General features: G+C 67.7%; 2 protein-coding genes across 5 annotated transcripts; one reads left to right on the top strand and one right to left on the bottom strand.

Moving 5' to 3' along the window:
• The first annotated feature begins 416 nt into the window (after positions 1–416).
• Positions 417–8,489, top strand: OSBPL7 (oxysterol binding protein like 7). 4 transcript variants are annotated; one of them, XM_069786479.1, is made up of 23 exons: positions 417–485; positions 1,482–1,683; positions 1,903–2,025; positions 2,178–2,231; positions 2,352–2,465; positions 2,556–2,675; positions 2,769–2,889; positions 2,975–3,078; positions 3,182–3,274; positions 3,384–3,513; positions 3,613–3,737; positions 3,983–4,063; positions 4,161–4,292; positions 4,763–4,853; positions 4,939–5,216; positions 5,792–5,929; positions 6,021–6,084; positions 6,189–6,267; positions 6,373–6,517; positions 7,232–7,373; positions 7,464–7,590; positions 7,682–7,804; positions 7,996–8,489. In XM_069786479.1, exons 2-23 carry the CDS (start codon positions 1,591–1,593, stop codon positions 8,102–8,104), a joined length of 2,586 nt encoding a protein of 861 aa, XP_069642580.1. In that variant the 5' UTR covers positions 417–485; positions 1,482–1,590; the 3' UTR covers positions 8,105–8,489. The 4 variants fall into 4 exon arrangements, 3 of the variants coding, with proteins under 3 accessions (XP_069642580.1, XP_069642578.1, XP_069642581.1); XM_069786477.1 differs by having other exon boundaries at positions 438–485; positions 4,945–5,216; XR_011325315.1 differs by lacking the exons at positions 7,232–7,373; positions 7,996–8,489 and having other exon boundaries at positions 438–485.
• Positions 8,490–8,908: 419 nt separating this feature from the next.
• TBX21 (T-box transcription factor 21) lies at positions 8,909–18,243 on the bottom strand. Its single transcript, XM_069786144.1, has 6 exons — positions 17,665–18,243; positions 10,894–11,048; positions 10,694–10,815; positions 10,445–10,603; positions 9,786–9,847; positions 8,909–9,683 (listed from the first exon to the last, which is right to left on the bottom strand). Exons 1-6 carry the CDS (start codon positions 18,129–18,131, stop codon positions 9,032–9,034), a joined length of 1,617 nt encoding a protein of 538 aa, XP_069642245.1. The 5' UTR covers positions 18,132–18,243; the 3' UTR covers positions 8,909–9,031.
• Between the last annotated feature and the right edge of the window lie 1,342 nt (positions 18,244–19,585).

Raw genomic sequence — 19,585 nt, 5'->3', positions numbered from 1 at the left:
TTGATGCTGTGGGGAGAGGTGGGGAGCTGCTCTGGGGCTCTCCTGGAGCAGAGGGCAGAGTGGTGCTGGGGAGGGGGTGTGGATGAGGGAAATCCCAGGGTGAGGGGGGGCCCAGGGACCCCCGTGGGGTCGTGCCTTTCCCGGGGGTACCCCTGCCCCGGGTGGGCAGATCCGGTGAGCTGGGGCTGGCCAGGGGGGAGCAGGCACCGCCTGGGGGAGAAACCCCCCTGCTCCCTGCGGGAGAGGAGCCATCCCGCCACCGGGATACCGGGGCAGGGGCTCCGGTTCTGTCCGTGTTCGGGACGCGGGGGGGAATCCCGGTACCCCAGCGGGCCACCGGTGCTAGAAGTCTCCGGTCCTCCACGGTGCAGGGGGCAGAGCCGAGCGGCTCCGGCCCGCCGCCTCCGCCTCCTTCCGTGTTCCGGTTCCTGCAGCCGCCGGGCAGGATGCGACCGGCCCCGGCTGCCCGCCAGCCGCCCGCCCAGGTGAGCACCGGGGTCTGGGTGCTGGAGGTGGGGGGGGGGCCTCCAGCCCCGCGCCCCCCCCCCCCTTCGCCAGGACCCCGGGAACCGGATCCGGCCCCTGCAGCCCGCTGCTCCGGTGGGGGGGTTGACACCTGCGTGGGGCAGGCGGGGAGACACGGGGATGGGCTTTACCCCACGCAGGGACGAGGAGGGGGGGGGCGCCGGGTCGGGCTTTGTGCCCAACCCCCCGGTGGGGGCAGACGGGGCAGCTGGGGACCCCCGGGGGAACTGGCCCAGCCCCGCTCCCGTGTCGGTGGGGGGTCAGTCCTGCTCCCCGGTAACACCCGTGGGGGGGCTCTGCGCTCTCTGTCAAGCTGGGGAGGGTCGGGGGGGGGGGCGAGCTGTGGTGCTGTGGTTATCGGTGAGGCGGTTACCGGTGCTGGGGCTTGGCCGCCGTCCCGGGGTTATCCCAAGACCCAGCCAGGATGCCTGGATACCCGCAAGGTGCACGGGGGGGGCTTCCCCGTGCCTCAGTTTCCCCCTCCTGTAATTGAGAAGGGCAAAGGGAACACCTTACTGGGAGGGAGCATGGCCTGCCTCTGGGGTGCTGGGACGGACCAGGGCTGATCCCGACGCCTGTACCCCGGGTCGCTCTCCTGGCTGTGCCCGCCGCGGGGTTGTCCCACGGCACCGAGTCCTCGGGGTGATAGAGCGGGGCGGCAGGGATGGACTCTGGACCCGCCGAGGCGGGTGGCGGGCAGGCAAGGGCCGGGCGATGGAGGCAGCGAGATAAGGCTGGGTGGGTCGAAGGCTTCGTCTTGCGCAGAAGCTTCTGGGTCCCAGACGCAGTCATGTGTGAGGCTCCCTGCTCCTGGGGGGGCAGGAGGATCCCCCCCCCCCACCCCTCGTCCCAGTGAGGGAAGGGATGGATGAAGGTGTCTGGCAGTGCAGGAAACCTGCGGGCAGGGTGGGTGATGCCCTCCATGGGCTCCCTGACGTGGCATCCATTCCTCACAGTGGCACCCACTGCCCAGGCTGTGACAGCCGAGGTCGGACCTCCAGTCCCACAGCAGGGACGGGAGGGGGGGCTTGGCCTGGTCCCCCCCTCCCTCTCTGCTTGCCAGCCATGGGCAGCCACGAGAAGGACTCGTCCTCTCCAAAAAGGGCCCTGTCGCGCTCCAACAGCACCGTGTCTTCCAAGCACAGCAGCGTTCAGCAGGTTGGGGGGCTCCGGGCTTGGGGGGGGCCGCTGAGCGGGATCCTAGTGGTGCACGCAGGCTGGCCTGGGGTACCATGAGGCCTCGGGGGGCTTCACCCCACTTTAGGAAGGGTGATAGAGATGCCCCATCCCCTGGGGGTCCCTGGCTGGGGACAAGGCAGGGAGCACCCCAGTACCCCTGGTGCCGAGGGACCCCAATGCTGACCCCTGTCCCCGCAGGGCTCGGAGAGCTGGGAGGTGGTGGAGGAGCCGCGGACGCAGGGCAGCCCGGGCCAGGAGCCGCAGCGGCATGAGGGGTACTTGCTCAAGAAGAGAAAATGGCCCCTAAAGGGCTGGCACAAGGTAACGGGCAGAGCCAGCACTGCGAGCCAGCACCCGGCCAGTCCTGGGTGCCGTGCCCAGCCCTGGGGTGATTTGGGCCCCCGGATAGGGGGGCTGGAGGGACCGGTCTCTGCCCACCCCCGTCCGCAACAATCGTCCCTCTCTGTTCCCAGAGGTACTTCGTGCTGGAAAATGGCATCCTGAAATATGCCACCACACGCCAGGACGTGAGTGTGGGGCTGGGCTGCATCCATGCAGCCTCCCCGTGGGCTCAGGGTGGGGAAGACCCCATGGCCACCATGAGGAAGGGGGTCTTCGCCCTGACAGGCATCTCTGGGCTCCCCCAGGTCCTCAAGGGCAAACTGCATGGAGCCATCGACATCCGTCAGTCCGTCATGTCTGTCAACAAGAAGGCGCAGCGGGTTGACCTAGACACGGAGGAGAACATCTACCACCTCAAGGTGATGGTGGGGGCTGGAGCCGGGGCTGGGACTTGGACGTGGCTGGGGACATTGGGTCATGTCCCCCCCCAACTTGCCCCTGTCCCACAGATCAAGTCCCCAGAGCTCTTTGCCAGCTGGGTGAGCAGCCTCTGCTCCCATCACCAGGGCGAGAGGCCCGAGCCCTGCCCCAGGGGGGGTCCCATGGGGAGGACCCCCACCAACGCGCAGGTGGGTGACACCTCGGGGTGATGTTGCAAAGCAGTGTCGGGGCACGGGGCTCCTGATGGCAGCCCCGTTGGTGCCCCTTCTCCCCTGCTGCAGGGCCAGTGGACACGGATCCTGCCCTCGGGCAGTGCCCCTGCCCTCTCCACCCTCGCCAGCTCCCGGGACAAGGTGAACGCCTGGCTGAAGGACAGCGAGGGGCTGGAGCGCTGCTCGGCTGGTGAGCAGGACGGGAAGGGATGAATGGGATGGAGGGGATACCCTATCCCCTATCCCTGACCGGGCTCATTCTGTGCCCGTCGCAGAGCTGTCGGAGTGCCAGGCGAAGCTGCAGGAGCTGACTGGCATGCTGCAGAGCCTGGAGGCCCTGCACCGCATCCCCTCGGCCCCTCTCATCTCCGGCAGTCAGGTAAGCGGGACAGCGGCGGGCACGGGAGCTGAGCATCGCCCAGCATGGCAGCCTCCCCCTTCCTGTGCAGGGTCCGGCACCAGCCCCCTCCTCTTGCTTACAGCCCTCGGCCGCTGCGGAGAGGCCAAAGAAGGGCAGGAGGACCACCAAGATCTGGTGCACCCAAAGCTTCGCCAAGGATGACACTATCGGCAGGGTGAGGAGGAGCGGGTGTCCTGCCAAACTCTGGCGGCCGCTGGCTGAGCCACTGCCCAGGGACGGAGCCCCCTGCGACCCCGCTGACCCCCATATCCCCCCCCCCCAAGGTGGGCCGCCTGCACGGCTCCGTCCCCAACCTCTCGCGCTACCTGGAGCCGTCCCAGAGCCAGCTGCCCTTCAGCCTCCCCCCCGAGTACAGCCAGCTGCAGAGGAGCTTCTGGGTCCTGGCCCAGAAAGGTGGGATGGAGCAAGGGGGTGCTGAGCCTCGCCGGGGGTCCTGGTGGTGGCAGGGCGGGTGGTCGGGTGCCCGACCGCCTGCCCCGTCTCTCCCGGCAGTGCACGGCTCGCTCAGCAGCGTGGTAGCTGCGCTGACGGCTGAGAGGGCCCGTCTGGAGGAGATGCGGCAGGCGCTGGACCGACAACGCTCAACCCCGCGCCCGGGAAGTGCCGGCAACGCCGGGGTGAGAGACTGCTGGGGGGTGGGGGGGAGCCAAGCAGGGCTGCCCCCAGCTTTGGGTCCCACCAGGGCCTGGGGGTTGTTGCCGTTGGGGTGCCGGTGGGTGCAGTGAGTTCGCAGGGTCTCAGCCTGGTGCTGGGTGCCCAGGCAGCAGCGGGGTGATCCCCCCCCTCTCTGTCAGCCCCGTGCTGGCTGAAGGGGACAGGCTAGGGGCGGGGGGCTCAGCTCAGCCTCCCCCTGCCTCTGCAGGCTGCCCTGCGCCGCTTCCACTCCCTCTCCGTCTCCTCCGACACCACCCTGGACTCCTTCGCCTCGCTGCACCCCGACGAGGTCAGGGCGGGGCTGGGATGGGGTTGGGTGGGTGGGTGGGCGTCCAGGTGGCCCCCCCTCCCAGAGCAGGGGGCTGAGGCGGTGGCTGTCCCCGCAGCTGGACGCACTGCCGGCCAAAGGCCGGGAGCAGCAGCTCTCCAACCGCAGCATCGTCTCGCTGGCCGACTCGCACACCGAATTCTTCGACGCCTGCGAGGTCTTCCTCTCCGCCAGCTCCTCTGAGAACGAGGTGGGGCCAGGGCCGGGGGGTCTCCTGACAGTGGGGGGGGTGCTCTGCAGACACCCTCCCCCCCCGCCATCCCCTTCCCCTTGTTTCTGTGGGTTCATCTCTCCCTTCTCTCTCCCCCATCTGCTCCCCGTTAGCCAGCCTGGGAGCAGCCCCCCCGGCTCCCCGTATCCCCCCCAGCCCCTGTATCTCCCCTGGTCCCCACGTCCCCCCCAACCCCCTGCAGCCCCCCCACTCTGGGCGCTCAGGGTCTCCGCAGTCTCTAAGCCCCCCCCCCAACTCCCCCTACCCCCTCCCCATCCTGCCCCCCACCCCCAGCCCATCCCAGGTACCCAGCTCTTGTCCCATCCTCCCGGGGAGGGGGGGACCCTGCCCGGTACAACCCCTCCTCCGGTGGGGTAACCCCCAGACACCACCCCACCCCCCCAACCCGGGACCCCCAAAGCCACCGACGGTCCCCCACGCATCCCCAGCCTTCGGACGACGAGTCGTGCATCAGTGAGGCCACCACCAGCGCCTGCGAGGACACGGCTGAACCGGGGGGGCCGGGTCGCCCCCCGACAGGTACAGCAAGGTGGGGGGGGGCACCGGTGATCGGCCCGGGGGCTGGTGGGGGGGGGTCTCAGCCCCATTGCCCGCTACCCGGCAGGAGCAGAGGGTCCGGGGATTCCGGTGGAACCGTCACCGCTTGAATTACCGGGCCCGGATCTACGGCGACGTAGCTGCCTGCCCGCCCCCCCCGCCCCCCCGGGAGACGTGAGTTTGTGGGGTCTCTTGCGGAGCAGCGTGGGGAAGGATCTGTCCCGCGTGGCGTTGCCCGTACAACTCAACGAACCGCTCAACACGCTCCAGCGGCTCTGCGAGGAGCTGGAGTACAGCGCGCTGCTGGACCGCGCCAGTCGCGCCCGCGACCCCCGCCAGCGCCTGGTGAGATTTTGGGGGGGGACGGGGTGTCGGGGGACACGAGGGACTCAGAGGCAGAGCAGGGGGGCATGGGGAAGTCGAGGGCGCGGGGGACGTGGGGGTTACGGGGAGGCTCGGGATGGTGGGAGGTTTGGGGAAGGTGGGGGGGGTTCGGGACACGTGGGGGTCCTGGGACATGTGGGAGCGGGGGGGATGCAGGGCCGGGGACACGGGGGGGGGCTCAGGGGACACGGGGGAGGCTGGGGGACACGTGGGGGTCCTGGGCCATGTGGGAGCGGGGGGGGCTCAGGGGACACGGGGGGAGGTGGAGGACACGGGGGAGGCTGGGGGATACGGGGGGGGGCTCCTGGGACATGTGGGAGCGTGGAGGGGGGGGCTCAGGGGACACGGTGGGTCTGGGGGCACGGGGATGCGCGACGGCGGAGAGGCCACGCCCACAACGGGCGTGACCGAGGGGAACCACACCCACCGGGGATGAGGAGGAGGGGCCTATGAGCGCCACGCCCCCCCGAGGGGGCGGAGCGCGGCGGCGCCCCGCCCCCGGCGCGGTGTCAGCGGTGCGGTGGCTGCGGTGACAGGTTTACGTGGCCGCCTTCGCCGTGTCCGCCTACGCCTCCACCTACTACCGGGCGGGCAGCAAACCCTTCAACCCGGTGCTGGGCGAGACCTACGAGTGCGTGCGGCCTGACCGTGGGTTCCGTTTCATCAGCGAGCAGGTGGGGACGGGGAAAAGGGGCGGACGGGGAAAGCGGGGGGGGGAATGGAGCCAGATGGGGCGGTGGTGTGTCCCTTTTTTTTGTCTCCCAGGTTTGCCACCACCCCCCCATCTCCGCCTGCCACGCCGAGTCTGACAACTTCGTCTTCTGGCAAGGTGGGTGCTGAAGAGGGTGTTGGGGTGGGGGGGGAGACACACACAAGCGAGGGGGCCGGGGGGGTCTCACCTCCTCCCACCGCCCCCCCCCCCCGCCCCCCCAGACATGAGGTGGAAGAACAAATTCTGGGGCAAGTCCCTGGAGATCGTCCCCATGGGCACCGTCAACGTCCAGCTGCCCAGGTGAGACCCCGGCCCCGGCAGGTGGCCCCCCCCGCCCCGCCACCCACCCCCCAGGGCACCGCCCTGCCCCCCCTCCCCCAGCCGACGGTGCGGCGGTGCCCGCAGGACCGGGGACCACTTCGAGTGGAACAAGGTGACGACGTGCATCCACAACGTCCTCAGCGGCCCCCGCTGGATCGAGCACTACGGGGAGGTGCTGATCCGCAACACCCGCGACGCCTCCTACCACTGCAAGATCACCTTCTGCAAGGTGCGCCCTGCCCCGCCCTGCCCCACCCTGCCCCGCCTCCACCTCTTGCAGCCTACTCCCTGCCCCTAGCCCCTCCCCAGCCCTGCCCTTTAGTCCCTGGGCTCTGCCCATCCCATAGCTCCACCCTTCCCTCTGCTCCTGACTCCGCCCTCCATGGCATCACTGTTGCCTGGCCCTACCCCTTCAGATGTGGCCCCGCCCCCCTCACCCACATGCTTACCTAAACATTGCATGTTGTTGCCCCGCCCTTTACCTGGCCCCACCCTTCTCCAATGGCCCCACCCTTTCCTAATAGCCCTGCCCTTTTTCCAGTGGCCCCACCTCCACTTAGGGCCCCACCCTTTGCCAATGACTCCACCCCATTGCTCATGGCCCCGCCCTTTCCCAGTACTCCCACCCCTCACTCAGGGCCCCACCCTTTCTGAATGACCCCACCCTTTCCCAATGACTTTGCCCCTCACTCAGGACCCCACTCTTTTCCAGTACCCCCCTCCCCTCACTCAGGACACCACCCTTTCCCAATGGCCCTGCCCCTCACTCAGGGCCCCACCCTCTCCCAGTGGCCCCACCCTTTCCCAGTACCTCCACCCCTCCCTCAGGGCCCCACCCTTTCCCAATGACTCCGCCCCTTACTCAGGGCCCCGCCTTTTCCCAACGGCCCCGCCCTTGCCCCACCCACCCCACCCAGCCCCCCCCCCCCCCCTGTGGCCGCAGGCACGGTACTGGGGCGCGGGGGCCAACGAGGTGCAGGGGGTCGTGCTGAGCCGCAGCGGGACGGTGGTGGAGCGCCTGGCCGGCAAGTGGCACGAGGGGCTGCACCGCGGGCCTGCGCCAGGGCAGTGTGTCTGGAGAGCCAGTAAGGACCGGGGCGGCGGCCGTGCTGGGGGCGGGGGGTGATACCCCACCCTGGGGGTCTCAGCATTGTGCCCCCTCTCCCCCTGCGCAGACCCCATGCCCCGCGACCACGAGAGAAACTACGGCTTCACCCAGTTTGCCCTGGAGCTGAACGAGCTCACGCCCGAGCTGCGGCGGGTCCTGCCTTCCACCGACACCCGCCTGCGCCCCGACCAGCGGTGAGCAGCACCCCGGTACCGGGGAGGGGGGAACGCTGAGGCTGCCCAGCTCATTACAGTGATGTCGTGTGCGTTTTCCCTCCACCACCAGGTACCTGGAGGAAGGCAACGTGCCAGCGGCCGAGACGCAGAAGCGCCAGATCGAGCAGCTGCAGCGGGACCGACGCCGCGTCATGGAGGAGAACAACATCACGCACCAGGCTCGCTTCTTCAGGTCCGGCATGGGGTGTGGGGGGGCAGCTGGGGGGGGCTCCCAGGGCTGGAGTATGGGGCAATGAATGGGGCACAGGGGCACCCTGTGGCTCAGGGGGATGCGGGGTTCTCAGGGAATAGGGGGCGGAGACCCCCCCCGGGGGTCCTGAGGGCACCCCAGCTGTGACACACACCCCCCCACACTGTCCCCAGGCGGCTGACGGATGCCAACGGCAAGGAGTCCTGGGTCACCAACAACACCTACTGGAAGCTGCGCCTGGATCCCGGCTTCTCCCACCTGGACAGCGCGGTGCTCTGGTAGCGACCACCCCCATGGGGCACTGGGCCCCCCCCAGCTCATCACAGCAGTGGTGCCCAGCAGCGGGGCTGGTCCCCCCCAGCACTGGGGATGCAATGCCCACCCCCTAGCCATTTTTGTCAGTGTTTAAGCAAAACTGTGATATAAAAGGCGGGGGGGGGCACAGGTAGTGCTTCCCCCTGACCCGGGGCAGAGCCTCGGGGCTAGCTGGGACACTTGGGGGCAGGGGCTGGCGGTGCCCCCCTGCCCTGGGGGCACAGGACGCCTGGGTCCCTGGCTTACTGTGGGGGGGGCGCAGCAGGGGCCCCTGGGGTGCCCGCGGGCGGGCAGACCCCTCTGGCTCCCCCCAGGCTGTGCACAGGGGCTGCTCTAATAAAGACTGCAAAGAGCTGGGGTGTGCAGAGAGCTTCCTTCTCCCCAGCACCAGCCCTGGGGCTCAGGACCCCCTTCCTCGCTGAGGATGCCTGGATTCCCCCCCTGGTGAGGGGTGGGGGGACAAACGAGTCCCTTAGCCCCCCTGGTGCCTCAGTTTCCCTCCCACCTTCCCACAGAGGAGAGCGAAGAGCCGTGCCCCACAGCGTCCCCTTTATTGCAAGATATGCTGCTGCCCCCAGCCCCACGCCAGGCACGTGGGGGCTCAATAAATACTTCAGCATTAACCCACACCCCCCCCCTTAAAAACCACTGACGACAAAAAAAAAATGCACCGTCCCCCCCCCCAACCTCTCCCCACTTGCCCCCACGGCCCTACCGGGGTGGCACCGGCGGCTGATTGTCTAGCTGTAGCACCCCCCCCCTCCACTCAAGTCTTCCCAGGATATGGGTGTTAAATAGGGGGGGGGGGACACACCCAAGACCCCTTGCACCCAGCTCCTGTGGCCTTGGGGTGCCTGAGGTGGGGGTCTGAGCCCCCCCCCCACCCAGTGCCGTTCAGTTGCCGTAGAAGCCATAGTAGCCACCGTCGGCACCCGGGTCCTTGTCGTAGAGGTCTCCGTTGCGGGGTGGGGGGGAGCTCTCGGCGCTGGAGGGGTACGGGGACACCCGCCGCCGTTTGCACTCGTACAGCCCCGAGTCCGAGGAGTCACCCGAGGTGGCGGCGGGGGGCTCGGGGGGCCAGCCCTCCGCCTCCTTCCCCTTTTCTTCCCGGGGCTCCCGGTACCAGCCCAGAGCTCCGGGGCTGCCCTTAGGGCCGTACTGCCCGGGGCTCCAGCCCCCCCCAGCCCCGAAACCTCCCGGCCCCTCGGGGTAGTAGGACAAGGAGGGGTGGGGGGCGGGTGGCAGGGCAAAGGGTTTCACCCCGTAGGGCACCAGCTTGGCCCCCCCGTACCCCGCTTCGTAGCCACCGTACTCCAAGGCCCCGGTGGCGGTGGGCGGCTGTGGGGGGGTGAAGTACCAGCGTGGGGGGTCCTTGGGTGGTAGGGGCAATGAAGCCCCCCGCTCCCCCCCAAAAAAGCGCCCGGGGGGCAGCGGGTACTGCTCGGGCAGGAAGGGTTGGAAGCGGGGGGCTGGCAGGAGCTGCTGGCAGCCGGGACCCTCTGGCGGAGATGGGGTGAGGCGGTCGCCCTCCGAGGCTGTGTACATCCTGGGGGGGGGAACGACACAGGGTGGGAGTGGGGGGGATGCCCTCTTGCCAGCTGGGGCTTGGGGGACTGGTGGGAGGGCGGAGGGGGGGGGACACACTCACGAGTCAAAGTTGTCCCGAAAGCCTTTGGCGAAGGGGTTGTGGTCAATCTTCAGCTGGGTGATCTGGGGGGGGACGACAGATGGAGCTGGGGGGCTGGGGCTGCTGCCAGCCTGCCCCGCCCTGGGATGTCCCCCCTATCCCTTTTCCCTTGAGCAGCCCCCACCCCACCGGAGTCCCCTGCTTGTCCCAGGACGCCCACCCCAGCACCCATGGGGCTCAGGCACAGCTCGGGGCAGGGGGGGCCAGGCTGTGCTGGGGGAGGAGGACTGGGGCGATTTGCTGGTGGGGGGCATTGCAGGGTGCTGGGATGCTAAGGGAACGCAGGGGGTACTGGCGGGGGGGTGTGCTGGGATGCTGAGGGGGCGGCAGAGATGCGGACAAGGGTGTTGGCGGTGGTTTGGGGGGGCGCTGGGGGGATGCCTTTGGGGTTTCCCTGATGCTGGGGACCTTAGAGGGTGCTGGGGGGGTTACCAGGGTCTGCTCTGGGCAGGGGGTTACTGGGATTGCTGTGATGCTGGGGCGACACTGGAGTGTATCAGTGGTTTCTGTGGCCTTGGGAGGATGCTGGGGGGGTGGTACTGGGGTTCCTGTTCTTCTGGGAGGGGGGCTGTTTGGGGGGTACCCCCATGCTAAGGAAAGGGAGAGTGTCTCGTACTCACATCGGCATTCTGGTAGGCTGTGACGGCGATGAACTGGGTCTCGGGGAAGGCGAAGGTGTGGGTGTGCGGGGAGGGGTATGCATCCTCGCCCTCACCCTCCTTCACCTCCGTCACGTGTAGCCGGGGCTGGTACTTGTGCAGCGACTGCAGCACGATCATCTGGGGGACGGGGTTTGGGGGGGCAGCAGGCGGTCAGGATGGGGGCATGCGGGGAGCCGGCACAGCCTGGCAGGGTGGCGGGACCCTTACCTGGCCAACGTTGTTGGATGCGCCCTTGTTGTTGGTGAGCTTCAGCTTCCCGAAGGAGACCTCCTGCCGCATCCAGTGGGCACCCGTGTTGGGCGAGTCGGGGTGCAGGTAGAGGCGATTTCCTGGGGGGGGGAGGGATGGGGTTACCCCCTGCACCGTGAGGAGGAGGAGGAAGGGGATGGGGGGGCGGGGGGCCATACCTGGCATGTTGCCCTCGGCTTTGCCGCACTGCACCCACTTGCCGCCCTGGTAGCGCCAGTGATGCTGGTCCACCAGCACCACGTCCACGCAGACGCTGTAGTGGGCCACGGGGTTGAGCCCCGAGAGGTTGAAGCTGAGGAACGGGAACATGCGCCTGGGGAAGGGACAGAGGCACAGACACTGTCAAACACCCCCCCAAACCTCGGCTCAACCCCTGGTGCAAAGGGCTGCATGGGGGAATTGGGGAGGGGGAGTGGAGATGGGGCGGCTCTGCTTTGCAGATGGGGAAACTGAGGCAATGTGATGCCTGGGCCCCCCCACCCCTGCCCTGCACCCGGCTGGGTGCCCATGAGAAGCTGACTGACCCCAGCAGCTGGGGGGATGCTCTCGGGGCCGATCCCCCCCCCCCGGCATCTTCCTCCCCCTCCCCAAGCACCTTCCGGATCGGAAACCAACACCGCTGCTATTTCGGGCTGGGCGCCAGCCTGCGCCAAGGGCAGGAAGGGGACAGGATGGGACGGCCGGGGGGACCCTGCGGCCCCGGGGGGGGCTGCACCTGCCACCCCCTGTGGGGCTGCCCCCCGCTGTCCCCCTGCATTTGGCGGGGGGACAACCCCAAATCCCAGCCCTGGGATTAGAGATCTGACTCCCCCCACCATCCCCTCCAAGTTCAGTCCCTCCTTTTCCATCACCGGTCCCAGTAGCCCCCATTGCCGGCTGGGGTTTGCAATGGGCCCTTGAGCTGTGGCTGGGGTTGCTGGTTCAGCCCCCCCACAAGCAAAGCTCGGCTCTTCGACCGCGGTATTTCGGCACCCGCTGGAGTTTTGGCTTTTGGCAGCCGGAGATGGAAACCAGCCCCAGCACTGGCACCACCAGCAGCCCTGGCCCTGCTGCCCGGCCACCCCGTTAGTGTCACCCGCGTTAATGAGCCATCGCCGGTGGAGAGCAGGACAGACACCCCCCCCTGCACAGACCGACACGGGGGACACGGAGGGCCCTCAGCCCTCCTCCCAGCCCTGCCTGGGTGAGATACACATGAGGTGATGGGGGAATTCATCCTGACCCCCCCCTCCCCGGGGGAAGAAGGCTGGGGGGGACTGCAGCCCCCCCACAGACACCCCCGGCCCCCTTCCTCTCTCCTCCCTTCTTCCTCCCTCCTTTGGCTGTGCCGCTTCCCATCTGCGGGTACCCGGTGGGTGAGGGTGGGGGGCAACCGGCGGCGGCAGTGAGGGGCTGGCTTTGCCCCCCCCCCCCATTTCCTCAAAGCGCCAGTGTTTCTTATAAAATGGGTGCCAGGGCTTCTCCAAAAGGGCCCCAGAAAGCCTTGCCTGGCCGAGGGGTCCTGTGTGGGGCTGGGGGCTTCCACGTCCTCCTGCGCTAGAAGGGAACCCAGGTGTTTGGGCAGGGAGGGTGGGCTGCTCCCCGGAGCTGACCTCAGCCCGGCCATCATCCCAGCAGAAGCAAGGGATGGAGCCGGCAGCAGGGCTGCCCACCATCAGGATTTACCCCTGGCAGGGGCTGGTGGGAGAGGGGGGGTTACTTTGCCACCCTGCCAGCAAGGGAAGGGGGCGTCCTGCCTGCCCTGGCAGTTCCCAGCCACCCCAGTGCCACCAGGGTTTCCCACCAGCTCCCAGGCAGAGACCTGTGAGCTCATGACAGGGATGGCACGATGCACCAAGGGGGCTGCCGCACCAGGGAGCTCAGCCGAGTCCCCCCCGGGGCCACCTTTCTGCCCCTGCGTACCAGCGCAGGGGGGGCCGGGAGGGCCAAAACATGGGTGAGGAGCAAAGTGAGGGGTTGGAGCCGGGAGTGCATGCAGCTCCGGGTGCTGGGGCAGGAGCGTGGGGGATCGGCCGTGGCACTGGCAGGAAGCATGGCTCAGGCAGCACCGGGGAAGAGGCATGCAAAAAGCAGTGGAAAGAGTGCATGCAGCCCGCGCCGGGTGCCGCTGACTCAAAATTGCCCTTGTGAGAGAGAGGGGAGAAGAAAAAGAAAAAGAAAAAGAAAAAAGCAAGCAGTGCTCATGGCGAGGAGACGCACATGTGCTCCCCAGGGCTGGGACGGTCAGCGGCCCTGAGCATCCCGGGTACCCCAGGGTCCGGCCAAGCCCTTGCAGACCCCATCCTGCCGCTTGAGTGCCAAAAGCGGGCAGCCCCCGGGGCTCACATCTCCTCTGGAGCGAGCGAGACACGGCCGTGTCGAGGGAAGGTGGTTCCTGCCACCGATAAAAATTGCAGCCACATCAAAGGGCGGCAGCGAGGGTCTGAGCTGCCTCCGAGCCCCCGCCGAGCTCTCGCAGGGTGCTGCCTCGCTGCCGCCGTGCTCAGGGTGCCAAAGCCCTCGCTGGCACCGGCTCCCGGCACACCGGCAAGCCGGGGTTGATGGCTGCCCATGGGGCAAGCAGCCAGGCTGGGTGTTGCACCAGCCCTGAGCTGCTGCAAGGAGCAGGGAGGAAGAAAACAGGCTTTTTCTGTTTTGGTTTTTTTTTTTTGCACCTTGCTCGCTCCGACACCGCCGGTTCCCCGGCTCCCCGAGCCTCGCGCTGCCGGCGGAGCAGAGAGAGAGAGTTACAGCTCAAATGCTGCTGCGGTGCAAACCGCAGGGCTCGGCCGGGGCATGGGAGGGCGGGGGTAAGACCCGAAACCATGCGCACCTCGCATTTATTTTTAAATCCCCCAGCGCTCGAGCTCCTGGGGCTGCTGCTCAGGCAGGACTTAGCTCCCCTGGGTTTGGCCTTTGCGGTTTGGGAGGTGCCATGGTGGGGTGCAGGATGCCCCGGCCGGCTCACCCCCCCCTCATTGTGCACCCCAAAACCTGGTGGGCACCCTTTGCATGTTTGTTTCTGGAGCCTCTGGAAGGGGCTCTCAGCTCTCGGGCTGCCCTGAGGTTTGTCCTTGCATGAACCCCTTGACTTGGGGTGTTGGGAGGGGGGACAAGGCGTGTGGCCATGGGGCAGGGGAGCCAGGGGACACGGGGAGGTGGGGGCACACCGGCACATCCAGAGGACATGGGTGTCGAGAGGACGCTAAGTGACCTGGGACCCTGGGGATTTTGGGGTCACGGGGACACAGAGAGCAGGGACAGGGGAACCAGGATGAACCCAGGTGGAAGTGAAATCTGGGGGCCAGCTGCCTGCAAACCTGCCTGGGGCCAGGAATGCAACAACCGCCCCCCCCCAAACCAGTGGTTCCCCTTCCACCCAGCCCTGCCTGCACCCCCGGCAGCACACCGAGGGGGCTGCCGTCTTCCTGAGCCGCCTCCTCTCCCAGTGGCAACCCAACACGCCCCAGCCCAAGCGGCCGCAAGAACCACGGCCGCGTGGGAGATCGGCGCGGCCCCCGCCGCGCTCCACCTGCCCCCCTGTGCCCCCAACCGCATGGCTGCATGGCACAGCTGTACGGCACGGCCGCTCGACATGGCACGGTGACATGGCATGGCTGCACGGCAATGCATGGCACGGTAGCATGGTGCCACGTGGCTGTGTTGCACAGCTGCACAGTTGCACGGCACGGCTCCTCAGCGTGGCACGGTGACACGGCACGGCTGCACGGCGCTGCGTGGCTGCATTGCACAGCACGGCATAGGTGCATGGCGCAGCTACATGGCTGCATGGCACAGCACGGCTGCACCACTGCTTCCAACCCCGCAGAGCTGCCAACTGGGCACCGGGTCCCCCCAGCCCAGCCTGCATGGGAACAGCAGCTGCCAGACTGGGCAAACCATCCCCGAGTCCTCCTGAAAAGGCAAAGCCAGCCCTTGCGTTCCCCCAAATGCACGGCCACCCCTGGCACCCCTCAAACCAAAGCCAACCCTCGCGTTTGCCAAATGCAAACCCAGCTGTTGTGTCCCCAAAGCTGTCCCCCTTTTCCCCCCGCAAAGGCAACACCAGCCCCTGTGTCCCCCAAGTGCGAAGCCATCCCCAGCATCCTCTCCAAAGGCAATACCATCCCTTGCGTCCCAAAAAGCAAAGACAGCCCCTGCCCTCCCCCAAAGGCAGCACTGAGTCCCCCCCAAATGCAAAGCCAGGCCCTGTGTCCCCCCTAAAAAGCAAAGCCAGTCCCGGCTTCGCAGCAAAAACCCATGGCAGGAATTCCCCGGGCCCTTCACAGCCGGGGTGATGGTGAGTCCTTGGGGGTTTCCACAGAAATCCTGCCCTGCCTGAGCCCCAAGAGGCGCGGGAGGCGGAGGAGGGATGGGGACCTGCGTGGGAAACTGGCAGGAAATTATTTTTGCTGGGGACGAGTGGGCGCAGGACAGCGTGGGATGGCGTGGGACGGCATGGGATGGCACGGAACAGCATGTCAGAGCCAGGGTTGAGAGGCAGGAGAAGGCAAGAAAGGTGCCAGCACAGTAAATCCCAGCACCCGAACAGGTTCGCCCTAGTGCTGCTGTCTCCCACCCGGCCTCAGCTCCTCTCCGTGGGGATGTGGGGGGCTGCGCCCCAGGGACACGGGCAAGGAGGGACCAGTGCAGCCCAGCAAGATGGGGTGCCTGCACCCCCAGTGGGACAGGACACATCCCCTGCCCTGCTCCAGACTCCCCCAGTCTGATGGGTGCCTGCTTTGGGGCACACGTCCCCCTCGAGCCCCCACTTTTGGGTTTTTCCTGTGTCTCAGCACCGCTGCAGCCTTGCCCTGCACACAGATTTTTTGCAAAAGCAGCTCGGGTTTGGGGGAAACGGATGTTTTGTGGCTCTGAGTTTGACATCTCTCAGGAGCTGGGTTGGCCATGAGCCCCCCCAGCACAGAGCATCTCCCCCCCAGCCCCTCTGCAGAGCTGTTGGGGAGGACGGAGCTGGAAAAAGAGCCCCAAAATCGCCTGGTTTAAGGCTGGGAGCCAGTGTGAGAACTCAGACGTGCAGCGGGGCAGAGAGGACAGGATCTCTGGGGGCACCCCAGTTTCCAGACCCTCACCACCAGATCCTGAGCCGCTCTGACGCAGCGGGGATGGGCACTGCCCCAGCACCTGCCACGACGGCTGGGGAAGGGAGGAGGAAAGCAACGGGGCGAATTTCAGGGGGTTCCTCTACGACTTGAATGATGGTGGGCGAGAAACAACCATTTGGAGGGCCCAACACCCCTGCCACCCCCTTGGCCCATGCTGGGGACATGTCATCCCCATCCGTGATGGTGCCGGTTTGCTGCTGAGCGGCCCCGAGCCCGGCGGGGGGAGCAGGCCTGGGAACGGCCGTGATAAACCAAGCGGCCCTAACGCGTTTAGACTTCCAACACATTAAGCAGGTTGGTCTCAGCATCGAAGTGACACCGTCTGTCTCGGCCGAGGGAGGGAAGAGGAGAGGGTGCAGAGCATCGCTGCCGGCAGCCCCCACGCCCAGCTGGGCAGAAAAAGCCCCCCCTGGGCGAGGGGATGGAGGCAGCAGAGTGGGGAGGGGGGGGGTCTCTGCCAGCTGCCCCACACACAGCGGGTGTGCTCTGCCCCGTCACCCCCTCGCCACGGATTTTCAGGAGCCGCCGCAGCCCCTGAGCCCAATCCGGAGGGGGCTGAGCCCCGTGCCCAGCACCACCATGCTCACATACGCCTCCTCGCCACTTAGACCTCCCAAACTACAACCCGGGGCCTGGCTCCCCCCCACCCACGTCACCCCAGTGTGGGACTAAAGGATGGGCTCAGGGTGGGCACCAGCATTTTGGGCTCCCCTTGCTCCAAGTCAGGGCAACTCCACGGCCCCCCCAGGGCCTGTATCGCACCCGGTCCCCCCCAGACCCTGCAAGCCGGGGTGTTGGCAGAGGTGAGGTGAATTTTAGCCCCCCCCCTCCATATCCCCCAGCCCCTTCTCCAGCCCCTGGAGCCCACAGCCTGTGAACACCCCAGGTGGGAGGCAGCCCGGAGGGGACAGCAAGCGCCCGGCCACGGTGTCACCGACAGCTGTTTCGGCACCCAGGACGTTGCCGAAACGCTTCCCCTTGCCTGGGCACGTGGGGGGGCACCCGGCCTCTGCCTGCCCCACGGAGCAGCGGGGGGGATTTCCATCCCGGAGGGAGGACAGCAAGTAGAGGGGGTGTCACCCACCCACCCACTGTGCTCGTGGGGTGGCCAGGGCCGCTGGCACCCTCCCGGGCCCCGGCAGGCACCGGGTTCTCACTACTTGTTGCAGCGTTGAGCTCTGGATCCGGCCCATGGGTCGAGGGCAGATAAACGCTGCCTCCAGGCCCCGGGCATCGGCACCATCTCCTCGAGATTCCTGGCACAACAAACCCTGCCCGGACACGGGTGGTCTGGACCCCCCCTCTGCCACCCTGATACAAGCGGGGACACCCCTCAGACCCCCTTCTCCTTCCAAGAAGCCTCAACTTTGCTAGAAAATGAGACCTGGGGGGGGGTGGGGTGGGGTGTCTAGTCCACTTCGCTCCCCTACTTTTTTCCTTTGCACAGACAGACAGACATCACCCCCAAACCCGCAGGGACGGGGACCCCTCTTGCACACCCCCCCCTCCCCTTGCATGGGCAGAGGGGGACCCCCAGCCCCACAAACATCCCCCCCACACCTCCAGCCCTTTGGGGAGACAAGGCAGGAACCTCCAGCCCCTCAACCATGCCGGCCACCCCCTGCCCACCCTGCAGCCCCCCCCGCAGCCTGTCCCACACCCTTCTCTGCACCCTCACTGCCAGCATGCCCACCCCAGCACCCCCAGTGCCCCTGCCCAGACTCCCAACCCGCTGCTCCCCGATGCCCGTGCGGATCCCGGTACCGCTGCCGGTCTCTGTCCCGGTACCCCACCAGTGCCCCCCCTCCAGGTACCCTGACTCACCTGCCCTGCTTGGTGATGATCATCTCGGTCTGGTGCTTGTGGAACTTGGCCCAGAGCGGGTAGTTGTTGAGCATCACCTGCACCTTCCCGGCCGCCCGGTACCCGGGTAGGGCGCAGAGTGGTCCGGTCCGGGGGCATAACGGAGCGGTCCCGGGGGTGTAAGCCCCCTCCGCACCCGTGTACAGCTCCGCACCCGCGTAACTCTCCACCGCGTAACCCTCGACCGGAGCTGCGGCGGAAGGCGGCTGTGCCCGGTAAGGAGGGCACGGTCCAAGGAACCGGCCACCGAAACCACCGGGAGCTCCGTAAGGTAACGGGGGGGCTCCCGGTTCCGGTCCCCCCCCATCACCGTAGTAAGAAGAAACGGCATCCCGGGGGCCCGGTGGCTCCTTGACGAAGCTGGCGGTGCCGCTGAGCATGGGGGCGGCGGGGCGGGGGGCTCCGGTGCCCGGCTCCAGCGCGCCCATGGACGGGTGGGGGGCACCGGCCCCGCTCAGCCGCTCATGGGGGTCCCACCGGCGGCTCCGGGACCCGGAGCCGGGAGCCTTTCAGCGGTGCCCGCTTCGCCGGGTTCCCGCCGCCCCCTCCATGGCCGGCGGCGAGGGAGAGGGGTGGGTGGGGGGGTGGGTGGATGGGTTGGGGGGGGGGGGGGGGAGTGGGGGGGAGCCGGGGCGGCCCTGGGAAAGCCAAGGGACACACACACAAAAAAAAAAAACACACGCGAAAAAAAAAGAAGGAAAAAAAAAAAAATCCCAAACACCCGGAAAGCCCCCAAAAGTGCCTTCGGGGGGGGGGGGGGGAAGGGGGGGCCGGCCCTGCCCCGCTGCTGCCGGTAGCGCTGCCGGTGCCTTCACGCTCTCCACCTGCCCATCCCCGTGGCCCCGCGCCTCTTATCCAAAGAAGCGGCTCCGCGCCGGGAGCTCCGCCTTCCCCGGCGGAGGCGGCCCCCACCGGGGCGGGGGGAGCGGGTATGGGGCGGGCCGTGGGGCGGGGAGCGGGACACGCGGGGTCCCGGACACGCGGGGACAAGGAACGTGGTTGGGGATGGGGAGAGAGGGCGGGGATGGGGGGGAACGTGGGGATGGGGGATACTGGGGGGGGGGAGTGGGGAGGTGGGAAGGGATGGGGGGGGACGCGGGAGCAGCTGGAGCTGTGGAATGCTGGCAGGGGTGGGGATATGGGAGGGGACCGGGACATGGGGGGACATGGGGACACGGAGTGACCGGGGGGACAGTGCTCCTGCCTGGATTTGGGGGGTCTGGGGTGACACAGGGCACTGGGGACCAGTTAACACCCTGTCTCCCTTCCTCCCAGGACCCTTAATTAATGCATTAATTTATCCCACTTGGCCGGGGGTGCTGCATGGGCCCCGTGTGGGGGTGCTCCCCCCCCCCCCCCCGGGGAGACCAGGACAGCCCTCAGACCCTGTGTGGGTCTTGGGTGCCCGATATTTTGGGTCCCCGCTGCACACCCTGGTGTCACAGCAGACACGGGAGGTGGCTCAGACTGGCGAGCGCCTGGGGACTGGGGCTGGGGTCCCGTCCCATTCTTGGTCCCCTTCCTCAGGGCTTGGGGTGGTCCGAGTTCCCCGGGGAGCTCGGACAAGCCGTGCCCACCCTCCGTGCCCTCTCCCATGCCCACCCCGAGGCCAGGCCTTCCCGGCACCTGCCCTTGACCCCGCTGCGCCTGGGGAAGTCCCCGTGTCCCCTGGAGCCATCATGAAGGCATTTGGCTCTGGAGGGGCCGCTTCCCTTGGCAGCTCCCCAGCTTGGCGCCTGTCAATACTTTCCATTCCCAGTGGGGCAGGGCCACGGGAGGGTGGGGGGGACGGCTGGGTGCCACCCCGCGCCCGTTGCTCCCACACCGCACGAAAGGACAAGTGACGATGACACCGGCCCCTCTGTTCCCCTCCTGGGGTCCA

This window comes from Haliaeetus albicilla, chromosome 7 (assembly GCF_947461875.1).
Source record: "Haliaeetus albicilla chromosome 7, bHalAlb1.1, whole genome shotgun sequence".
Taxonomy (NCBI): domain Eukaryota; kingdom Metazoa; phylum Chordata; class Aves; order Accipitriformes; family Accipitridae; genus Haliaeetus; species Haliaeetus albicilla.
The sequence above is the reverse complement of the archived record's forward strand: the minus strand, read 5'-3'. Positions and strand labels throughout refer to the sequence as shown.

Bases quoted from the DNA above. Each gene is read 5' to 3' on its own strand.
- OSBPL7 (XM_069786479.1), top strand. From the start codon at position 1,591: ATGGGCAGCCACGAGAAGGACTCGTCCTCTCCAAAAAGGGCCCTGTCG. The intron at 2,466-2,555 runs GTGATGGTGGGG...CCTGTCCCACAG, and splicing joins AGAACATCTACCACCTCAAG to ATCAAGTCCCCAGAGCTCTT. The intron at 5,217-5,791 runs GTGAGATTTTGG...CTGCGGTGACAG, and splicing joins GCGACCCCCGCCAGCGCCTG to GTTTACGTGGCCGCCTTCGC.
- TBX21 (XM_069786144.1), bottom strand. From the start codon at position 18,131: ATGGGCGCGCTGGAGCCGGGCACCGGAGCCCCCCGCCCCGCCGCCCCC. The intron at 10,816-10,893 runs GTATGGCCCCCC...TCCCCCCCCCAG, and splicing joins AGCCGAGGGCAACATGCCAG to GAAATCGCCTCTACCTGCAC. The intron at 9,848-10,444 runs GTGAGTACGAGA...GTCCCCCCCCAG, and splicing joins CAGCCTACCAGAATGCCGAT to ATCACCCAGCTGAAGATTGA.